Consider the following 19,861-nt stretch of genomic DNA (forward strand, 5'->3'; position numbering starts at 1 on the left):
GCTAATTGGCCAGTGTAACAGAGTGGTGGGATTCTTCTCTTGACCTGCTCTTTTAGCAAATGTTAGAACACTCCTTAAAGTTGCAGAAATTTGGCTGACTCATTGTGGCAGGTGTGACTTGTTCATTTTCCCTGTGATTTAAGTGAGATGGGAATGGCCTGCTGGGAGGAGAGAAATAATGGAGTAAAGGGAGATCCTGGATGGAAACCAGGCTTGAAGAAGAAACTGAGATTTGTTGTTGCTTTTGAGTTACTAATAAAGCCAAACCCCAGGAAGAATTTTGTTACTAACCCTGGGCCTGTGTGCTCTGTTGAGGTTGAAGTAGGAACTCAGCCCATTCACATGTAATACCAAAACAGGAAAACTGAAGAAGTCCCGGAATAGCTGGCAGAACAGCAGCTGCAGCAGCAGCAAACTCAGACTCCAGTCCTACCACATGGGTCAAAAAAGATGCTCACTCACAAATATAGGGCAAGTCCTCTTATTGTGCTGTTCACATAGAAAACTGGAATGCAGGGGGAAAAACCTTGTGCCTGCGTACATTCCAACTCTTGAGAGAGATGTAGTGTGCCAGAGGTTAGGAGCTCCCAAACACCCAGCAGCTGTACTGTGGATGTGCTGCTAGAAGGGAGGATGGTATCCAGCCTAGTGGATTGCTGCATATTAATATGGGAGAGCTTAGTCAGAACCAAACCGCAGCTACTGAGGGCCAAACCCATTCAGGTCAGTTTGTCTATGGGCACTCAGACATATCCCTTGACTCATGTCTTCATGTGAGGGAGCAGCCAGGCCAACTCTGATAGGGTATGTGCTTTTTACCCTGCCTAGTAGGACAGAGAAGGTTCTTGAGGTCTTCGGGACAGTTAGCACATAGGCTGAATGTTTGTTATTTTTCATTTACCTATAAAATTGAACCCTCAGGAAAGGGTTTGATTTGGAGACTATCTTAGGACCTATGCTCTGAGAACAGGGATGGGGCCGAATCTGTTCCCACTCGTCTCTCTTCCTTTAAAATAAAATCCTATGGAATATTCGGAATACCTTCATCTTTCTGTCCGTTAATTTCTCTGTTAAGTAAGTGGGCATGCATAAATTGTAGGGAGTTTTCTAAATTATTACCGGAGACACCAGTTAGGGTGCAGATGTTGCGATACGTAATCAAAATAAATATGCCGCAGAGCTGTTTGATTTCTTTTAGTACTGCCTGAAGCTCATGGTAGTGGATCAAAAGGAGACTACAAACTTTGGGTCATTCCCGGAAATACCGTCCAACATTTTCTTCTTATTACATTCGATGGTTACTGAACAAAACAGTTCCATGTTCCGGCATATAAAGCAGCTTCTCAAATAAAACTTCTTAATCCAGCTCTTAGCATAATAAAAAACAGTGTTTGCTGTTTTTTAAACATATTTTATAATACTAGTGGAGAAACTACTGGTTATTTCAGCAGTGAGGGGTGTTGTTTAGTTACACTATTGTGGTTTTTAGCATAAAGAATAGGATCCTAAATATTCATAGACTTTAAAAATATTACCTTACTTCTTGGTACTTTACTAGGAACCTTTCTCTCTGCATCCATTTGCTGTTCCTTCCCTTTAAAATTCCTCATGTCCTTCAGGAAAGGATTTTTTTTTTTAATTCAGGAACTCCTTGTTATTCTGTGGACTTCAGGCTGCAGGTGAGAAAATAACCTATAGGGAAAGAGGAGTTTTAAAGGGCAGAACTCCTTTTTAGAGCCATATTTCATATAAGCAGAGACTGATCCTGGACCATGTAAGATGCAGATGACCTACTGCACCTGTGTGGAGCTCTGCTGAAGTCATACTCCAAATGGGTGGAAGAGTCTGTCAACGAGCTACACATGGCAGGATACAGGGATCAGATGTATGTAAATATTTCTTGCCCTCTTTCAAGGAAATCATTTGATCTCTATGATACCTCAAGGAGGGCCAGAGCAGAGAATGTGATCCTTTCATTATTTTTCTGTAAATTGTTAGTAGTATCCTTCCATTTGACCTGTCATTTCAGGAAAGCAATGTCTACTTAGGGATCTCCTAAATCAAAATGATCCAGTAATTATTGTCCACTTGGCTAACAATGAATTGAGTCCAGTATTGACTAAAGTCTCTGACAGTGCCTTAAAAATAACTCTTGAATTTACAGCTTTCGTATACATCAGTTTCTGTCTATTTTCTTCTCTCCAGAATCAAGTAGGTTAGAAATAGGGGTGGAGTTCACATCCATTTCTGGAGCCAGTGAATAAATTCTTTGGAAATGGAAGAAAATTATGAAAAGCTTATCAGCTGTACCTAGAACACAGTTCTATTTTAACTGCTGCATAGCTGCCCTCACTATCTGCTAGAATTGATCAAATATTATTCAGTGGATAGTTTGTCAACTAAATTTTGCCACTATTCGTTAAAACAAAAAAGTATGCCGGAATTTCCAAAAGGACCTACGGTAGTTAGGGGTCCAATCCCCAGTTAGGGTCAATGGGATTTGAGTACCAAATGTCCGAGGCCCTTTGAAAGTTCCAGCTACCCTCTGGGAACAGCTGCAAAATTTGACATTTTTTTTTACATTATGGAACCAGCTTTACTGATTACATGAATGATTCTGAAATTTGATTTCTTGACCCCATTTCTCCTCATTTTACTAACCAGTTGTGGGGCTCTCAGCATCTTGCATCCCGCTGATTTACCTAACCTTCTAACTGTTCAAAAGCATTTGAGTTATGCTTGTTTTGTCACTTAATTTTATAGCAAAAATATTGTACTCTAAAATGTTTTTGAAAACACGTCAAAGCACATACCTTTCTCTCAGCTCACATCTGTCTCCGTATCCTCAAGTGTTTGAGCTTGCCAGTGGAATTTGTGTTTTACTCATTGCCAACTGTTTCTTTTCTTATATATTTTTTTTATTTGAAGTATACCTAGTTGAAGGAAATCAAAATGTAGTAATTCATATGCTGCCAAATAATAAGAGACAGAACTTCAATGTCACTCTGAGCCTATGTATGTTAACTTACATAGTGCCCCAGGTAAAGAATAAGCATAGCACAGAGGTTTTCGAACTGTGGGGCGCATCCCCCTAAGAGGGCATGGAGGAATGTTCAGGGGAGTGAGCGGCAATGCTAGGTGGCTCGTGCCAGCTACACGTGGCAGGGCCCAGGCCATCCCCCATGGGGGCGGGAAGGGAGTGCCACCTCCACCCTCTGATTCACCTCACCAGATCACCCAGCCTGTGGGTCAGTGACAACATCCACCAGGGCAGCATCGATTTCCACTCCCGGCAGCCTCAGAGCCTATAGCTGGCTCCACCCTCAGAGACCATCGCACGAGCCTTCCCCCACCCTGACAACCTGAGGGGGGAGGGGCAGAGGGGCAGGTATTAGCCCTGCCCTAGTGGTTCAGCCTGGCTGCCAGGTAGAAGCAGCCCACTGCTGAGAAAGCCTTGGCTGTGCCATTGGTAAGTATCTGTATTCGAAACGTACAGGTGTAGATAATATAATTAAAGTTGTGTTAAGGTCTCTGTTAGGTTTATGAGTATGCTATCAAGCATACTTTTGCATGTGTCTATTTTTGTCTGGGTTGTGGGGGGGGAGGGGTGCAACCAAAAATTATAACTGAAAGGGAGGGCTCAGCTCAAAAAGTTTGCAAACCACTGGCATAGTGACTAATCAGAGAAACTAGGATTAAGAAGCAGATTGGTCCTGAGTATCTAGACTCCAAAGTCTGAAAAGGCCTAATTCAGCATTGAAAAATGAGTAAAGCGGTTGAACTAATAGAGGAAGTTCAGGAGGGTGAAGGGCCTATTTGGAGATGTGAACCAGGAGAAAAAGCCAGGTGTTGGAGGAAGAAAGAGTTTTTATACCTGATAATTTGGGTTGAGATTTTAAGTTTTTGGTGGGCCTAGGCCCTTTTTTCTCTTCTTTGTAAATAAAGTTTGGTCAGTGAGCAACATTTTGCATTAACTTTTTAAAGGCCATGCACACAATGAAGGAAAATATGGGCTTGCATTTGTGCAGATGTACCTGTCGTATCCTGTAAACATGCAAACCTTACTGATTCTAAGCTCAGTAGTCCCAAACCAAATGGGATTTATTATATACATATTTAAACATTGAATTATCACAATTTATAACATATAGACAATTATAATATTACAAAATACAATAATGGCCAGTATATATTATTGTTGGACACTACTGGCAATAGAAAATAGGTAGGCAAAATTGACAGTTAAACTGAGGTCAGACTATCTATATAGCAGCAGGTTAAAATCATGCCATTGGATGTCAGAGAGACAAGATGGGTGAAGTAATATCTTTTATTGGATCAACTTCTGTTGGTGAGAGAGACAAGCTTTCAAGCTACACAGAGCTCTTCTTCAGGTCATCCAACCCCCTTGTTTCGCTTATATCCTAGGATCGACATGGCTACAATAACACATTAACACTGCATACTTGGATTTCAGTCATTCCCAGGGATGTTCCGTTGTATACAACTGAAAATTACATTAGTAGATGAATGCCATTCAACATAATTGTCTATAATAACTGAAATAATTTTTTCTCCTTTATATTTGTGACTAAGCTGCTATTTATAGTCTGCATAGAAACATATTTTATCATGTTTTATGGTGAAAAAAGACGTTTGCCCATGTTTCAATTTGTTTCGCACATGACACATCTTAGGAATTGAAATTTCGTCAGAAATCTAAAACAAAGTACAGATGTGTAGTTTTGTAATGGAAGTCTAAATGCTTTATTTATGTATTTATTAACATACATACATAGCTTGTTTCTGAGCATGGGACGTGTTGATGGAGTTGGAAGTTGTCAGTTTTGTCTATATTATTGGAAAATGGATTTTCAAAATTTGAGCATCTGAGTAGCTATTAGCAATCATACTGTAGTCTTCGAGTTTTTTAATAAATAGCATCATTTCAGTGAGGATGTAATTAAATTTTGGTTTAAGAGTTGTTGATATCTAAATTCTTACATCTGTGACAAAGGAAGACATTTTAAATATGAATTTCTAATTAAGTATTTGCTACTTCTTATAGTACAAGATAAAGAATCCTAGCCTGTTCTGTAGATATCAGTGATGTATGTTGGTTCCAGTTATGATAAATGTAGGGTGGAGTTTAGTTTAATTATTGGTAAAAGAATACATCATTTTTACTTCTTACCAAGTTTGTTCAGACAATTAATGTTTTTCAGTAACCATGACACACTACTATTAATTTTATTATGAAAAGGGATTAAAAGACTTAACATCCATGCAAAATTCCTAGATCATGGCTTCCTTTGTAATTTACTTACCTGTTCCAGTGTTAATTGTGTCACAATGTGTGCTGATGGAAACACCCAGTGACTACCATTCTACTATTTCAAAGTATTTCCACCAAAACATCATTGCCCAGGGATCACCCAAGAAAAACTCCTCACAACCTAATGAATTTTCTGACACAAATATTCAACTTTAATACAGAAATAATATTTAGTATAAAATAAATAATGATGGGTGAAACATGTAGTCTTTACAGGAAGGAGTGATTGTAGTCGATCTCCCAAAATGTCAGCCATCTTTGATGCAATCATTTCCTGACCCAAAGATCATGGAAGTGGCCAGCCGTCCATTTGAAACCATCCACCCACCCAGACCTTAGCATAAGCCCAAGCTTCTAACCTCATAAAGAAGATTACAGCAACCACTGGGCAACCCCCAGCAGTCTCTACCAATGGCTATCACTAATACAGGACATTGATTGTCCCTATGCTTCCTTAGTATATGCTTGGTGTTAAGGACCCCTTTCCCCAAAGCTTTCAGCCAAACTCTGGTCTGATTTCTCTCCCACCCTATTTTAAAGAAGGCAAAACACCACCAGATAGATATCAGTTGGCATCCCAGCAAACAAATTGTTCTCAGCTATCCCTTAAGCCTGAATTGGATGTCCGCAGTAAAAATATCCGAATGGATGCTTGACAAATACACACTGTCAGAGCTGAGTAACCCTGGGCAATCATCTAAAATCTCCAAGATGTCATCCCATAATTAGCGGAATGCTTTTTCATGTCTCGATTTACATTTGTTCTGGCCTTGTCTAATGTGACACCAAGGAGGCTCTCCTCCATACTCACCATTTCAGCATGCTAGACCATACTACTCTGGCTAAGGAGAATAATTTCTTACACTGGTACAATCACACTTGACTCTAGCTAGCAGCCCAGACCCCAGGCTCCCCCTTCTCTACTTAGATCATTCCTGACCAATAGGACAAGGATCACACTAGGTACTAGTAAGCGTCTCTAAAGAAACAAAGCATGAGGTGATCCCATCTCCATGTTCCTGTGTGTCTCCTGTCTGGTGTGAACCTTCTCAGTCCTGAAACCCATTTGCATTCCCATTGAGTGGCTGGCAGCTTGGGAGAATGAAAGCCATGCAACAAACTGGGAATTAAAAGAAATAAAATATCAGAGATCTCAGTAGTCAAATTTATTAGCTCCTAATGTGTCTCTTAAAATGACCTGGCCACCAATGACTGTGACGTCTACATTTGGAAAATCTGAACAGGCAATAGCCATGGCTGCTCGTGTAGGAAAAGGATTGTGCTCAAAACAGGCTGGGTGTGAAAACTAAAAGATGCCAAGTTTCTCCAAAATATGGCCCTGAACTGAAATTTAGTTAAAGAGGGTGTGTCCCAACATAGTAACAACAACATGGGGATTGGATGGAGGTTTTGTATATAGTCCACACAACTGCAACTGGCCATGCAGCTTCCCCAGGTGTTTTCTCAGGCTGATCAGCTCCCCTGCTCCCTCCTTTTGGAAAAATATATGCACAACTCAGTCTACCTGAGCCCCACTGTCAAACCATCAGTCCTCATTGTACCTGGATGCTTGGTGCCCTTGACAGCTGGGATAACCTCACCTAATTTAAATGCCCGCCCCCCAAAAAAAAACCTGCAGGGAAAATGCTGCTTTAATTAGTAACTCGCACTTCCCTTCATATGATGATGATCAAGTCCCTCAAGATCTGCAGGGTGCCAAAGAGGTGCCAGTCCACCCTGTGGAATCACAGCCAAGTACACCCCTCCATCATTTGTCTTGTAACAAAGATGCAGATGGGAAATGTGCCATCTGTGAAAAGAAAAAAATAGCAAGAAGGTGCGAAGACACAATTTCCTAAGCAATCCCACTCTCCTTTGGTCAATGGGGATAAATTGTTCCACATGTTCCTCCTGAATGGGCCAAAGGTCAGGAGGCCTGGTCTCCCCCTAAATTGAAGAAACATGTTAAAACCTGACGTACAGAACCAACCGGTGTTTGATGCCACCGACTGGTCCAACAAACTTAAACCTACTGGATACTAAGGCACCAAAGGTGTCCTGGAATCCTGACTGGCTGTCACTCCACTGCCTCTGTCCTAGCTGATGAGAATTCTGAGACTGAACCTGAGACAAATTGTCTGAACCCATGATCTCAGCCTGAGTCAATCATGGCAGAGCTGCCAATGGGAAAGAGGTAGAACAGAGCTCCACCTGTTTAGCTGGTGCACATACTTCTCCCACAGTCCTCATTTCAGCCACCTGGTATCTCTCTTCAGAGACGCCAGCAAAGATACCCTGGCCAGGTAACCCCCTGACTAGCAAAGTTGATGTGGTGTGGGCAAGGGTGGGAGAGAGGAGATGGGTTGGGGCTGGGCTGGATTGAAATTTTAAAGTTGCAAAAGCCATTTAGATGAAATGCATGATCTCATTTAAAAAGAAGAAAACTTAGTTGGATGCTTCTATAATTATGATTTAATAATGGACTGAAGTAGCTTATAGGTAATATCTTTTTCTTTTCAAATATAGCTTGCTGATGATCAGGGATTGGTTTTGATGACCACTGTTGCCATGCCAGTATTTAGTAAGCAAAATGAGACTGTAAGTACTCAAACTGTGTTTCTACCATGTGATACTTTGGTGTCTGCAATGAAATTTAATAACTTGCAGAACTTTTTTATTATTATTTATTTTGCCTTTTGCATCTACTGTTAGAATAAAATTAAACAGATGATACATATATTTATGCACAAATAATTATAGTGTAGAAACTATAGTTCTCAAAATAGTTAATGGTGTTATGTATAAGAGAAGACACCTAGATGATGAACTTGATGCAGTGGGATTAGACCCATGTGTCTTCTTACATTTACATTAGCTTTGTTACAGAAAATAATCTATATACATTTTCTCCTCCAGACTAACTTCTTATCTCAGATAGGTCCAGCACATTAGCAATATTCATATAGGTGGTTTGAATAGCTGTATTTTACAGACCTGTTATTTTAACGTCCTGCTATATTAAAGAGAATTACATATACTTCTCCCATAATGTTTAATTTTTCTCTCTTGGGTATCAGATAGTGCAAATTGGAAAAGAAGAAAAGTCACGTGTTTATCTGTAGCATTTCATAGAGTCATAGAATATCAGGGTTGGAAGGGACCTCAAGAGGTCATCTAGTCTAACCCCTTGCTCAAAGCAGGACCAATCCCCAGACAGATTTTTACCCCACTTCCCTAAATGGCCCCCTCAAGGATTGAACTCACAACCCTGCGTTTAGCAAGCCAATGCTCAAACCACTGAGCTATCCCTCCCCCCTAAATGCTTCACAAGTAGAAGAGTTTAATTGAGGGAGACCTTCCTTATCTGCTGAAAGTTTGCACATTTCCTTGATTTCATTTTCAGGCTCAGGAAAGGCGGCCAACTGCGGATGGGGTGTATGTTGTGTGTGGCCAGCCACATTAGCTGCAAACTCCCCTTATCTTTTTAAGTAGTTGGCAGATTAGGTTACGGTCTGTACTCCTCAGTACAATTTTTACAATGTGAAAATAATTATTGATGGCATGCGTTGTTTCAACAGTGATTGTTTATCCTTCTGAGTGGTCTGCATTTTCTTTTCAAACAGAGATCCAAAGGGATTCTTCTGGGAGTAGTTGGCACAGATGTTCCAGTTAAAGAACTTCTAAAGGCCATTCCAAAATATAAGGTAATTTTACATATGAGTATGTATTCAGTATATTTAGAGTATAGGGCTGAATTAACAATAATATTTTAGATTTATTTATTGCAAGATATATAGCACCCAGTTTACATATCCAAATTAATGACAGAATCAGAAATGGGACCCCAGGGGAAAAATGCTGTACACACTTCTACTTGTGTTAATCCTTGTAACTCCACTGACTGACTGATGTTACCATAAAAGTCCTTATTCTCTTGCGCTAATGACTAGATCTCACAGCCCCACTGATCAAGTCAAATTTCTATTAGTCAGTGTGGGGGCACAACATTCTAGAGTTTGTACACTTTTATAGTCCCCTCTATCAATAAGTGTTCATAACTAAGTGAACTTCAATAAAATAATTGTCAGAATTCCATGCTACAGAATATCACATACTTATACTAACCAGAAAATGATTTTGGAGGCCTGCATATCCTTGTGTGGAAGCCAGACAAAGATGTACTCAGTCCATCCTTAACTTTCCTTTCAGAATTCCTGCCTGCCTAGAACTTCTTGACCTGAAATCTCCTATGTCCTTGAATTAAAGCAAATGTCATCTTTTATAGACTTGTTTCACACTGTCCAACCCAGTTTACTGTTGTCTTTTGTGCTGTTCAGTAAAATTAAATATTCCCATATATTTAGTTTTCCAAATGTATAGATGACACTTATAAAACTCTTTAAAAGAGCTATAAACAAAATAGATCAAGCAAAATAAACTTGGCAATCATGAATCATTTGTAGCTTGGTAAAATAGGTTAGTGTTGAATGTAAAGGTGGTACTACTTTTCATTTAGGTTTGATCCAGTATATTATTATTTCACTAGTCCTCCACTTCTGAAGCGCTAGATTATAATCCTGTTTAGGTAACAAGTGAACATTAATGTGATGGTTTCAACATAATCACTAATGGAAGTTTCTTTGCAATACAAATAGGCCAATACTGTGATGCCATACGCCTCTATTTGAGATAGGCCCGCTATTTGAATAGCAGAGGTGCTGCAGGTAACAATTAAGTTGTACTGAGTTTATTCAGAACCTACTTACTTATCTCAGTCATGCTATCTGGGTCTTAGTTACTTGATCACATAAATCATCCAGTTTTCTAGTGGAAAAGTGGACATTATTGAGATTAGGAGACCATTCTAGGAAGTCACAAAACCAGAGAACCTCAGTTTCCAAGTTCTACTGTTAATTTCATTATAACTGAACACAATAGCAATTACTGAATGATCATGAATGATTTGCTAATGATACAGCAAGATGACAACAGACAGTTGTGGGAGCTCAAGAAATAATGAGGCCTGGTCTACACTTGAGAGACATAGCTCAGTATAGACCCCCAGTATAGACAATGCTAGGTCAGTGTAAGAAATTCTAGCTACCGCCTCTCGGGGAGGTAGATTACCTACGCTGATGGGAGAAGCCTTCCTACCAGCGTAGGTAGTGTCTACACTAAAGTGCTACAGTGAAACAGCTGCAGTGGTGTAGCTGTGCCACTGTAGTGTTTTAAGTGTAAACATACCTGGAGACAATATTGGTCAGCATTATAGGTGGTGGTCTCCCCACATTCCAGCAGCCTAACTGTTGTCAAGTTTTTTGTAGGCATCATAAGAAAGAAGAGTTTGAAGGAGAGTTTTGAAGGAGGGTAACAAGGTAGCTTTGCAGATGTTTATGGGGACCTCGTCCCAAGCATATAAGGAGCAGCATGGAAGAAAGCACAAAAGTGCTTGTTTAACATTAACAAAAATGGGCAATGGAGGCTGACATCATGAACTGATCAGAGGCAGGAGATGACATCTCAATAGTGAATGAGAGCTGCTAGGTTGGGTGGGGATAGGTCCTGAAGGACCTTTAAAGAGAAGACAAGTAGCTTATGTCTGATGCAATAGGGAAGGGGAAGTTCAAGCTAGTGGATGAATACAAAGAGAGGGTCACTTACGGGTTAAAATAATGAACTAGGAAAATTATCTTTGCAGCAGCATTCTGCATGGATATGAGTGGGGCAAGATTATATTTGCTAAGGCTCAAGAGAAGGATGTTTCAGTAATTAAGACACAAGATGATGAGAGCCTGGATGAGAGTTTTAGCTATATGGCTGAATACGAAAGACCATATCTTAGAGATGTTACGCAGAAAGAATCTGAAAGAGTTTGACATAGCCTGGATATGAGGACCTAGAGAAGTCTGAGTTGATGATGATGTCCAGGTTACAGGCCTAAGTGACCCGCAGTATTAGGGTGACCAGACAGCAAATGTGAAAAATTGGGATGGGGTGGGGGGTAATTATAATAGGAGCCTATATAAGAAAAAGACCCCAAAATCGGGACTGTCCCTATAAAATTGGGACACATAGTCACCCTAGGCAGGATGGTGGTGTTGTCCAGAGTGATCCAGAAAGGAGGCATGGGACTGTTTCTTGTTTTTGGTTTCTGTTGTTGTTTGTTTTGGGGTGCTCAGGAGCGAAAGATTAAAAGCTCTGTTTTATCTATGTTGACCATATTATATAGAGAAGGCTCAGTCTGATTCTATGAAATAATATGTCTCTCTTTCTGAGAAATAGATTGATTTCAAGGAGGTATTTTACACTACACTGTGTAACACAAGAGAAGGTAATTGTAACAGGCACTTTATTATCATGCAGTTTAATTATGGTGGAGCACCCACCCGGCAGAGGGGAAGTGAGCGCCGTAGGGGTGAGTGGCGGGCGGGTGGGTGAAGAGGCAAGCAGCGGGTGGGCAAGCGAGTGGGCGGGGAGGTGAGCGGTGGGTGGGGGACTGAGGAGGGACGCAGTAAGCCAGTGGCAGGCTGGGGGATGAGGAAGGGTACGGTGGGGGGGGGGGTGAGTGGGGAGAGGGCGGGACCTGGGGCAGAGTGGGGACAGAGCCTGGGAGGAGCGGGGGTGGACTGTGGGCAGGGCTGATGGCACCCCAATGTGTCCCGATATTTTAGTGTGGTGATCTGGTCACCCTATTTGTCCTGAATGAAGAAAATGGGATTTGACTCATTAATATTTCATTCTTACATGTCACTTTGCAGTGGCCATACAAAGTTTCTTCCCTTTTGAAATAATCTATCAGTTTGAGAGAGAGTCCCAATATTTCTAACAGGGAATGCTGCTGGAAGCTTCAATGTCTCTGAAAACAGAAGAAACATGTTAAATGCAAACATTGTACATCTTCAAGCATGGCACAAACCATGACGACGTGCCACACTTGAAGGCACAGAGCACTTCAAATAGATAAATATTGTTTCTAGGATGTATATCACCCACATCTATTTCATTACCAGACTTTAATTGTTTAGATTTTTTCTGCAATTATCACTATATAGGCAATTATACTTGAGATCTGATATTTAGCCAGATGCAAGTTCACATGTCATAGTATAATTGGTAAAATATGTCCAAAATTGTTTTCTTTTTGCTTTATGAAGAGATGCCAAGAGCCTACCACCTTCTATTACCCTTATTGCAACTGCTAATTCATGAAGCAACCTTCTCTATGGCAGATAGAATTGAATATATATCTGATAATTCTGAGCAAAATACAATATAAATCTCAATCAGATCGGAGCTCTCGCTGATCTAGCTATAATGCCACCCTGAGTTTTATCTTTCCAGTAAATTACAGAAATCGTCAGACTTGCCATTCTAGTTATCACTGTGAGAAATGGCTCTGACTTTGGACTGTTAACATTTCTATCCAGATCATTTTGTACTAGGACCCAATTCAACAGAGCATTTAAGTATTTTCTATAGTTCATCCCTGTTTAGTAAAGTTTTAATCATGTACCTGAATTTAAGCATATACTTCAGTGCATTGCTGAAGATGGAACATTTGCTGAATCAGGGCTTTAATAGGGGGATAGTGATTTTTATAAAAAGTAGTTGAATAACAACAAGAAATTTAAGCTAACTGACAAACCAGGGTACATCTAGTTTGGAACGGATTGCAGTGTACTTAAGTATTTGAACACAATCACATTCCTTTATTATGTAACACATGGGTTAATTTTACAGATAAATGTTACGTTACAGTGTCTCAAAACTGAAATAACTCAGTGGAAAAGATAGTGATTGATAATCTAAATCTATATACAAATCTTTACAATGGTAACATTGAGTTATGTACAGCCCCTACAGAAAGATACTGTATCAGTGTCAAGTTTACGCTAAGGAATGATTTAGTGATTTGAAAGTACATTTATTGTAGTCAATGGGTATAGCCAACTGTGTAATAGGGATATTATCAAAAGGTAGGATTGTTATTTAAATAAGTGCAGTGCTAACTTTGATTACTTGTACTTGTGGGCCTAATGAAACATTTCATTGCTCTCAAATGAGTTCCCACAGTTCCATTCAATCCAGAAATATAAATTACATGAACTTCTGCATTAGAATTAATCCTTGTTCTGTGTATATAGAAGTAAACTTGAAATAATTTGGAAATGAAATATCCTCAACACTGTTGTATGTAAATATCACTGATAATAGGCCACCTCTTGTTCAGCCTACTCTTGGGAGCAGTCCCATTGATTTCAATGGTTCCATTGATCTAATGCAGCCACTTGCACAAGTAGGGAAGCAGAACCTGGCCCCTCCTGTGCATTTGTGAGTTTACTAAATTCCAATATCCCTTCATTTTAGCACATAGTGTATCACATCACACCTGTTATGTTTTTCTTTTATAAATAATCTTTTTAAAAGTTCACATCAAGTACGTAGGAATAAGTATCCGAGATAGCAAAATGTATTTGTGACATTTTAAAATTGTGCTATTTACCAAGTTCACAAAATGTCAAGGATTGGTGCTTTGCATTCATTTTAATGAAATATTGTGTTGAGATAAGGGTTATGAATGCCAGGTTTAAGCCGTAAATGACTAAATGTTTGGCTGCTTTTTTGTTTCAGTATTCACTCGAGACCAAGCTAATTAATTTCTCATTTATTCTTACAGTTAGGTATTCATGGATATGCTTTTGCAATTACAAACAATGGATACATTTTGACGCATCCAGAACTCAGACCATTGGTAAGAAAGCTATTTGTTGACTTATTTTATGCATTTATAGTTATTATATTTACTTAATGTGTGAAGAATATAATATTGGTAATGAAGATCAAAATATACCACCTCATGCCTGTGAAAAATGCCACTTTTGAGCATAGGGTTGAGTATAAATGCTTAGTATATTTTACAGCATAATAAAAACAAATGTTAACACAAATAATTCCATGGTACATAAATATACAAGTTAGTCTCTAAAAGATACAGACCTCTATTCTACAGAATGGCAAACCCCCAAATTGCTATAATTATGTGCATTTTACACTGAAATGGAATGCTCTATTACTATGTAATAACCCCTATTTGTCATTTTAAAGTGGATTCCAATTTAAAATATGTACAGAATTTTCAAAAAAAGCACATTTTATAGTAAAATAAGGACACAAGGGATTTTTAGTAAAATAGCAACAAAGTTCACCTTTATTTCCTTTGTCATCTTGTTTGCATTAATCAAAATAAGTAAAATAGAAGTGCCCATTATGCAAATATTTATCGACATAATACCCTGGAGAATAGCTTCGTTCTTGATTGCATCATTGTTTAGGAACAGTGCATGCAAGTGTTCCATCACCATCAACCCTTAGTAAAGCACTGGTATTAATGAATTCACTCTAGTACACATGTGGATGCCATATGTATTTCTCAAGTAGGCACTTAGGGTAATATCTGATTTCAACAATATTTTAGTAGAAAACAGCAATATTAATTGGATGGCTAATTTCATATATAAATAAATTAGAATTATTGAAAAGTATGATTTATGAAGTCATTAGCACATCCTGCATTTTCAGTCAGCACAAACATTTTGTCTGTCTAACATTTGGATTAGGAATTACACACTCAATTAACATTTGTATTTGAGTTGATTGTTTCCTTATTTATTATTTGACTGGAGGGAAGCAAATGAAAAGATCAACACTGGAACTTACATGGGTGAATGGAATAGCTTTTTTCTCAGCAGCTTTTGGAGAACTAAGCAAGGAGCAAGATGCACATTATAGTATCTTTAAAGGCACCCTAACAGAAATTTGCTCATTACATTTTTTTTTATATAGTAAGGAGGATTTCTCTTTCTGTTAAAAGTACCTTGTACTTCCATCTGTTGTTCAAATTTGTACTGTATCTGTGGCAAGATAGTGTGTGTGTGTACCATATATGTAAATACAGAGATTGCTATAGTGGGTCAGTACCATGGTCCATCTAGTCCAGTATCTTGTCTTCAACAATTTGCAGCACTAGATGATACAAAAGAAGGTGCAAGAAACCCCTCAGTGGGCAGAAGTCTTGTAATCTGCCCCACCCCCACCCCCAGGAATGTCTCATCTTAATCCTTAGTAGATCTAGAGATGTCGTAAATTGTGAAGAATAAGAGTTTACATCTTTTGTTAATATTAACTATTATAACTGAATATACTTCCTATTCATATAAATGTCTAATCCTTTTTAAATCTTATTAGCCTAAATGGCATCCAGCGGCGATGAGTTCCACAGTTTAATTACACCTTGTGTGGGAAGAAGTATTTCCTTTTATCAGTTTTTAATTTGCCACCTTTTAAATTTAATTGAATACCCTTTTTTTCTTCATGTTATGAGACAGACAGAACTGAGCTCCTGATCAACCTTCTCTATACCATTCATTATTTTATATACTTTGATCATATCTTGTCATGTTTGACTCCTTGCTAAATGAAACAATCCTAATCTTTTCAATCTCTCTTCATACAAGAGTTTTTCTATCCTCCTACTCATTCTTGTTGCCCTTCCCTGAACCTCCTCTGATTCTGCAATATCTGTTTTGGAGATGCAGTGGCTAGTATTTCAGATTAGGCTCTCCCATTGATTTATATAATGGCATTATCATTTTTTCAGTGTTATTCCTCATCCTTGTCCTTACCCATTTTTACATCTTGTTTGCTTTTTGGACTGCAGTTGTACACTGAGCAGAATCTTTATTGAGCTGTTCACAGGGTTGACCAGTTCCCTTTTCTGAGTTGATATAGTTAATTTAGAACCTTGTAAGTAGAGCCCTGAAAATCTGCAGGTATCTGCTTTGTATCTGCGGATATCTGTGGATGAGGATTTCCATAGACCATTTTTGCGGCTCTCAACGCAGATGCAGATACAAATTTTATATCAGCACAGGGCTCTGCAGCACACACTCACCTGAATGGAGCAGCTGTCACCCAGCCTGCTGGGCATTCTGGGAGTTGTAGTCCCCAGCTTGCTCTGAGGAAGGAGGTGAACTATAACTCCCTAAAGGGAATGAGCCAAGCACAGTTTTGAAGGTGCTTGTTCTTTAAATGAGCAGGCGGCAATAACTGCATGCCTTAGAGCCCCCGTAACTGTGTAGGGGTGTCCCACCGCAGGAAGAGCAGCATATAAGGACCCAGAATTGTAGCCTCCTGCCTGGAGTGAGAAAGGAGGTATGGCGGGGCAGAGCGGGTGGCTGGGCAGGAGGTCTCTTGGGAGAAGTGGAGCCAGGGGGCGGCTGGGGACTTGACACAGCCCTGCATCACTGCTGCACAGTGACCTGTGGAGCTATTTAGAGCCCTGCAAATCTGCAGATATGCGCGAATATCCACATCCACAGATGCGTCTATCCGCAGACAGTTTTTGCGGATCGGATGCAGATACACCTTTATGTATCCGCACAGGGCTCTATTTGTAAGATGTATATACAATTTCATTTTTCTCCTCCAGTGTGCATTATCTTACACTTACCAACATTAAATGTCATCTGCCATTGTGTTGCCCGTTTACCTAGCTTGGTAAGATCTTCCTGAAGGACTTTAATCTTCTATGCATTTGACTAACCCAAATAACTTTGTCTCATCTGCAGATGTTGCTACCTCAGTGCTCACCCAATTTCCAGATTGCTAATAAATACATTAAACAGCATCAGACATAGTCTGGACCCATGAGGCTCTCTGCTGTTCACCAAGATGAAAACTCTTTATTCCTATTTTTTGTTCCCTGACTCTTAGCCAGTTTTTGATCCATGACAAAATTTCGCTTCAATGTTTGTTTTTTGGTTTCAATCTTGTTTTAAAAAATCTTGCAGGGTTTGAGCATGAATGTGAACTCTGCCTGGGAGGCAGCTTTAACATGTGCAACTAACACTTAATTGGTTTTATTGGCCTTGGTTGCATTAAAGGGCTCGTAGTTTGATATATGTGAATTGGTCTTTAAGCATTTTCTGCAACGTATTTTGGATAAACAGGGTTTCCTCTGTATTGTTCCTGTATGTCTTCCTTTTCCACCTGTTTTTAGTTAACAAACCTTATTAACTGAGGAAGTTGCAAGAACATGTTTGAATTTAGCCAGGAATGCTAGTACAGTGATAAAGCACAGATCTTGTTCCTCATTATTGGAGTTGAACTGATAGAATTTCACATACACATGTAACGATGAACCAAAGAATTCTGTTCTACCCTATAATAAGAGGTTTGCATACTTTACTACTGTGGTCCAACCCTCTCTCTCTAGAAATCAGCCAAATAATAGTGGTTAGGTTGGATGACAGTCAGGGTAGTTGATATTTTTTTTAAATTCAAACAATTTGCAACCATCAAGTTCTGCACATAGCTGACCTATATAACCACATGATCTTATTGTCATTGTCTGTGTCCTCCCTCCACCCATTTCCTCCCTTTGTTCATTACTCTTGTTGAATATTTGTCTCAAATTACACCATAAGCTATTTGAGGCAGTGATTGCATTTTTCTGTGTGTATGTATAGCACTTAGTAGAATAGGGCAATGAACCTCACTGGGGTCTTTGGGCAATGCTGCAATATGGATTAGTAATAATGATGATGATCTCTTGTCTAACACATGTAGACTGAGGGTGAAATCTTGGCCATACTGAAGTAAAGGGCAGAACTCCCAGGATTTCACCCAGCTACTTCTATAATGTGAAACAGCTATGCACATACTGTGTTGTGAGCTGTACCACATTCCATGGCACCCTGGCAGATTTTTCATTTATGGACTTGAGAACATCACAACAGACAAGCTGTGGGTTAATGAACGTTTTTAGCATTATCTCCTCTCCCCACTCACCACCTCCACTACCCACTCTCCAGTGTACGTATCTAACTGCAAAGAGGGAGTGGATGGGGTTGAAGCCATGAATCTACTGATCTGGGATAAGACTCACCTCTCTTGGTGTCACCATGTCCTCCCACCCTCAGCTTAACTCTGCACTGAAGATGATAAAATGGTGCGGTGTGAGAACAGTGACCTACTTCCCACCTGTCCTTGGTTCCCATCTTTCTTAGGACTTCTCTACATGGTAGGATAATGTGCACTAGAGGGTGTGATTTCTAAAGCACACTAATGTGCTAAGCATTAATTGGTCCACGTAGACCGAGTTGGTGCACACTAAAGGTTCCTAGTGCTCTTTAACGTAGTACCGCTCTATAGCAAAGTGCAACAGGGAACCTTTAATGCAAACTAGCAGGTCTGTATGGACCAATCAATGCGCAGCACATTAGTGCGCTTTAGAAGTCACACCTCCGTCGTCTGCATTACCCTGCTCTGTAGACAAGCCCTAAGTGTCACCATATTAGTCCACATCTTCTTTGGAGCCTTGCAGAGGAAGGTAAAGGTGTCAGTGGAAATACTTATGGCAGAAGAGGCAAGGGAGGAGGAATCACTAGGCAGAAATTAAAAAAAAAAAAAAACTATGTGGAGGTACATGGATGGAATGAGTGGAAAGAGGGAAATAAAAGAGAAAGTAAAATGAGAAAAAACTCTTAGGTTAAATACTTTTATTAAATGAATTTAAATTTCTTTATTTTCTACATCTGTAGATTTGGAGGAAAGACAATAAGAAGGCACTAGCTAGCTATTTAAGCATTTCTGTTACATTTGTGTTACTAATTGTCTTCTGTTGGTACAGTGCTGGAATAATTGGTATTCTGTTCTTATCCACATTTTAGAGGTCGGGGGGGAGGCAGGGGTGTTCCTTCTTGTGGAACTTATCACATGTCAGTATTTCCCTTTTCTTTGTGTATTGAGGTGAATATTTTGTTGAAGGTGTGATTCATTTTCATGGATATGGCATCGGCTCCTTTAATTGAAAAGCTGCTCTAAAAATGGAGGGAGGTGAGGCGAGATTTTCTGTTTGATAGGGTTCACCACCCTCTCTAGATAACCATCACTTCATCCTTGGTTCTTAAATAAACTTCTGAAGAGCATTTTTTTTTGTCCCATGGAATGCGCCTTGTGGCCTATATTTTCACACAATACATTTGTATATTTTAAAGCCCCCCTACAAGAGTTTTAAAACATGCACACCCACATACCACCTTCCCATCCTCCTCCTGCAAATTACTGACTTCAAACACTGTACTATAAATTATATATTATCCATTCTTTATGCAGTAGATTTTTAAGCAACAAATTGTAATGAAATCCAACAAGAGAGCCTAATGTAAATTAGTCTGGCAAATGGTGTTACCCATCTTCCTGAGTTAAGTTGTGGCAGTATTTTTTAATGGGAGAAATGAATACATTACCATCAACACCCCTCTCACCACTGTACATCTTGGGTGTATTTATCTCATTACCTATACAATCTTCCTTCTTTTTAAAATCAAAATGTTGGGAAGTGTGCCTGAAAGCTGTCAGCTGGAGTGAGCTCAGTACAGTACGTTCAGTCTATCTTCCTTTCAGTTTTTGGAAGAATCTTTTTTAAAATCGGCATCCTGTAATCACTGCATATTGACAAGCTTT

General features: G+C 39.4%; 1 protein-coding gene across 1 annotated transcript in view; it reads left to right on the forward strand.

The window, feature by feature from the left end:
- CACNA2D3 (calcium voltage-gated channel auxiliary subunit alpha2delta 3) overlaps nt 1–19,861 on the forward strand; it is a 729,039-nt gene that overhangs the window by 549,955 nt on the left and 159,223 nt on the right. The window contains exons 15-17 of the mRNA XM_065407986.1: nt 7,862–7,933; nt 8,959–9,039; nt 14,013–14,087. Of these exons, the coding sequence (XP_065264058.1) occupies nt 7,862–7,933; nt 8,959–9,039; nt 14,013–14,087 (228 nt within the window). The remainder of the gene's footprint in view (nt 1–7,861; nt 7,934–8,958; nt 9,040–14,012; nt 14,088–19,861) is intronic.

This window comes from Emys orbicularis, chromosome 7 (assembly GCF_028017835.1).
Source record: "Emys orbicularis isolate rEmyOrb1 chromosome 7, rEmyOrb1.hap1, whole genome shotgun sequence".
Lineage (NCBI taxonomy): Eukaryota > Metazoa > Chordata > Testudines > Emydidae > Emys > Emys orbicularis.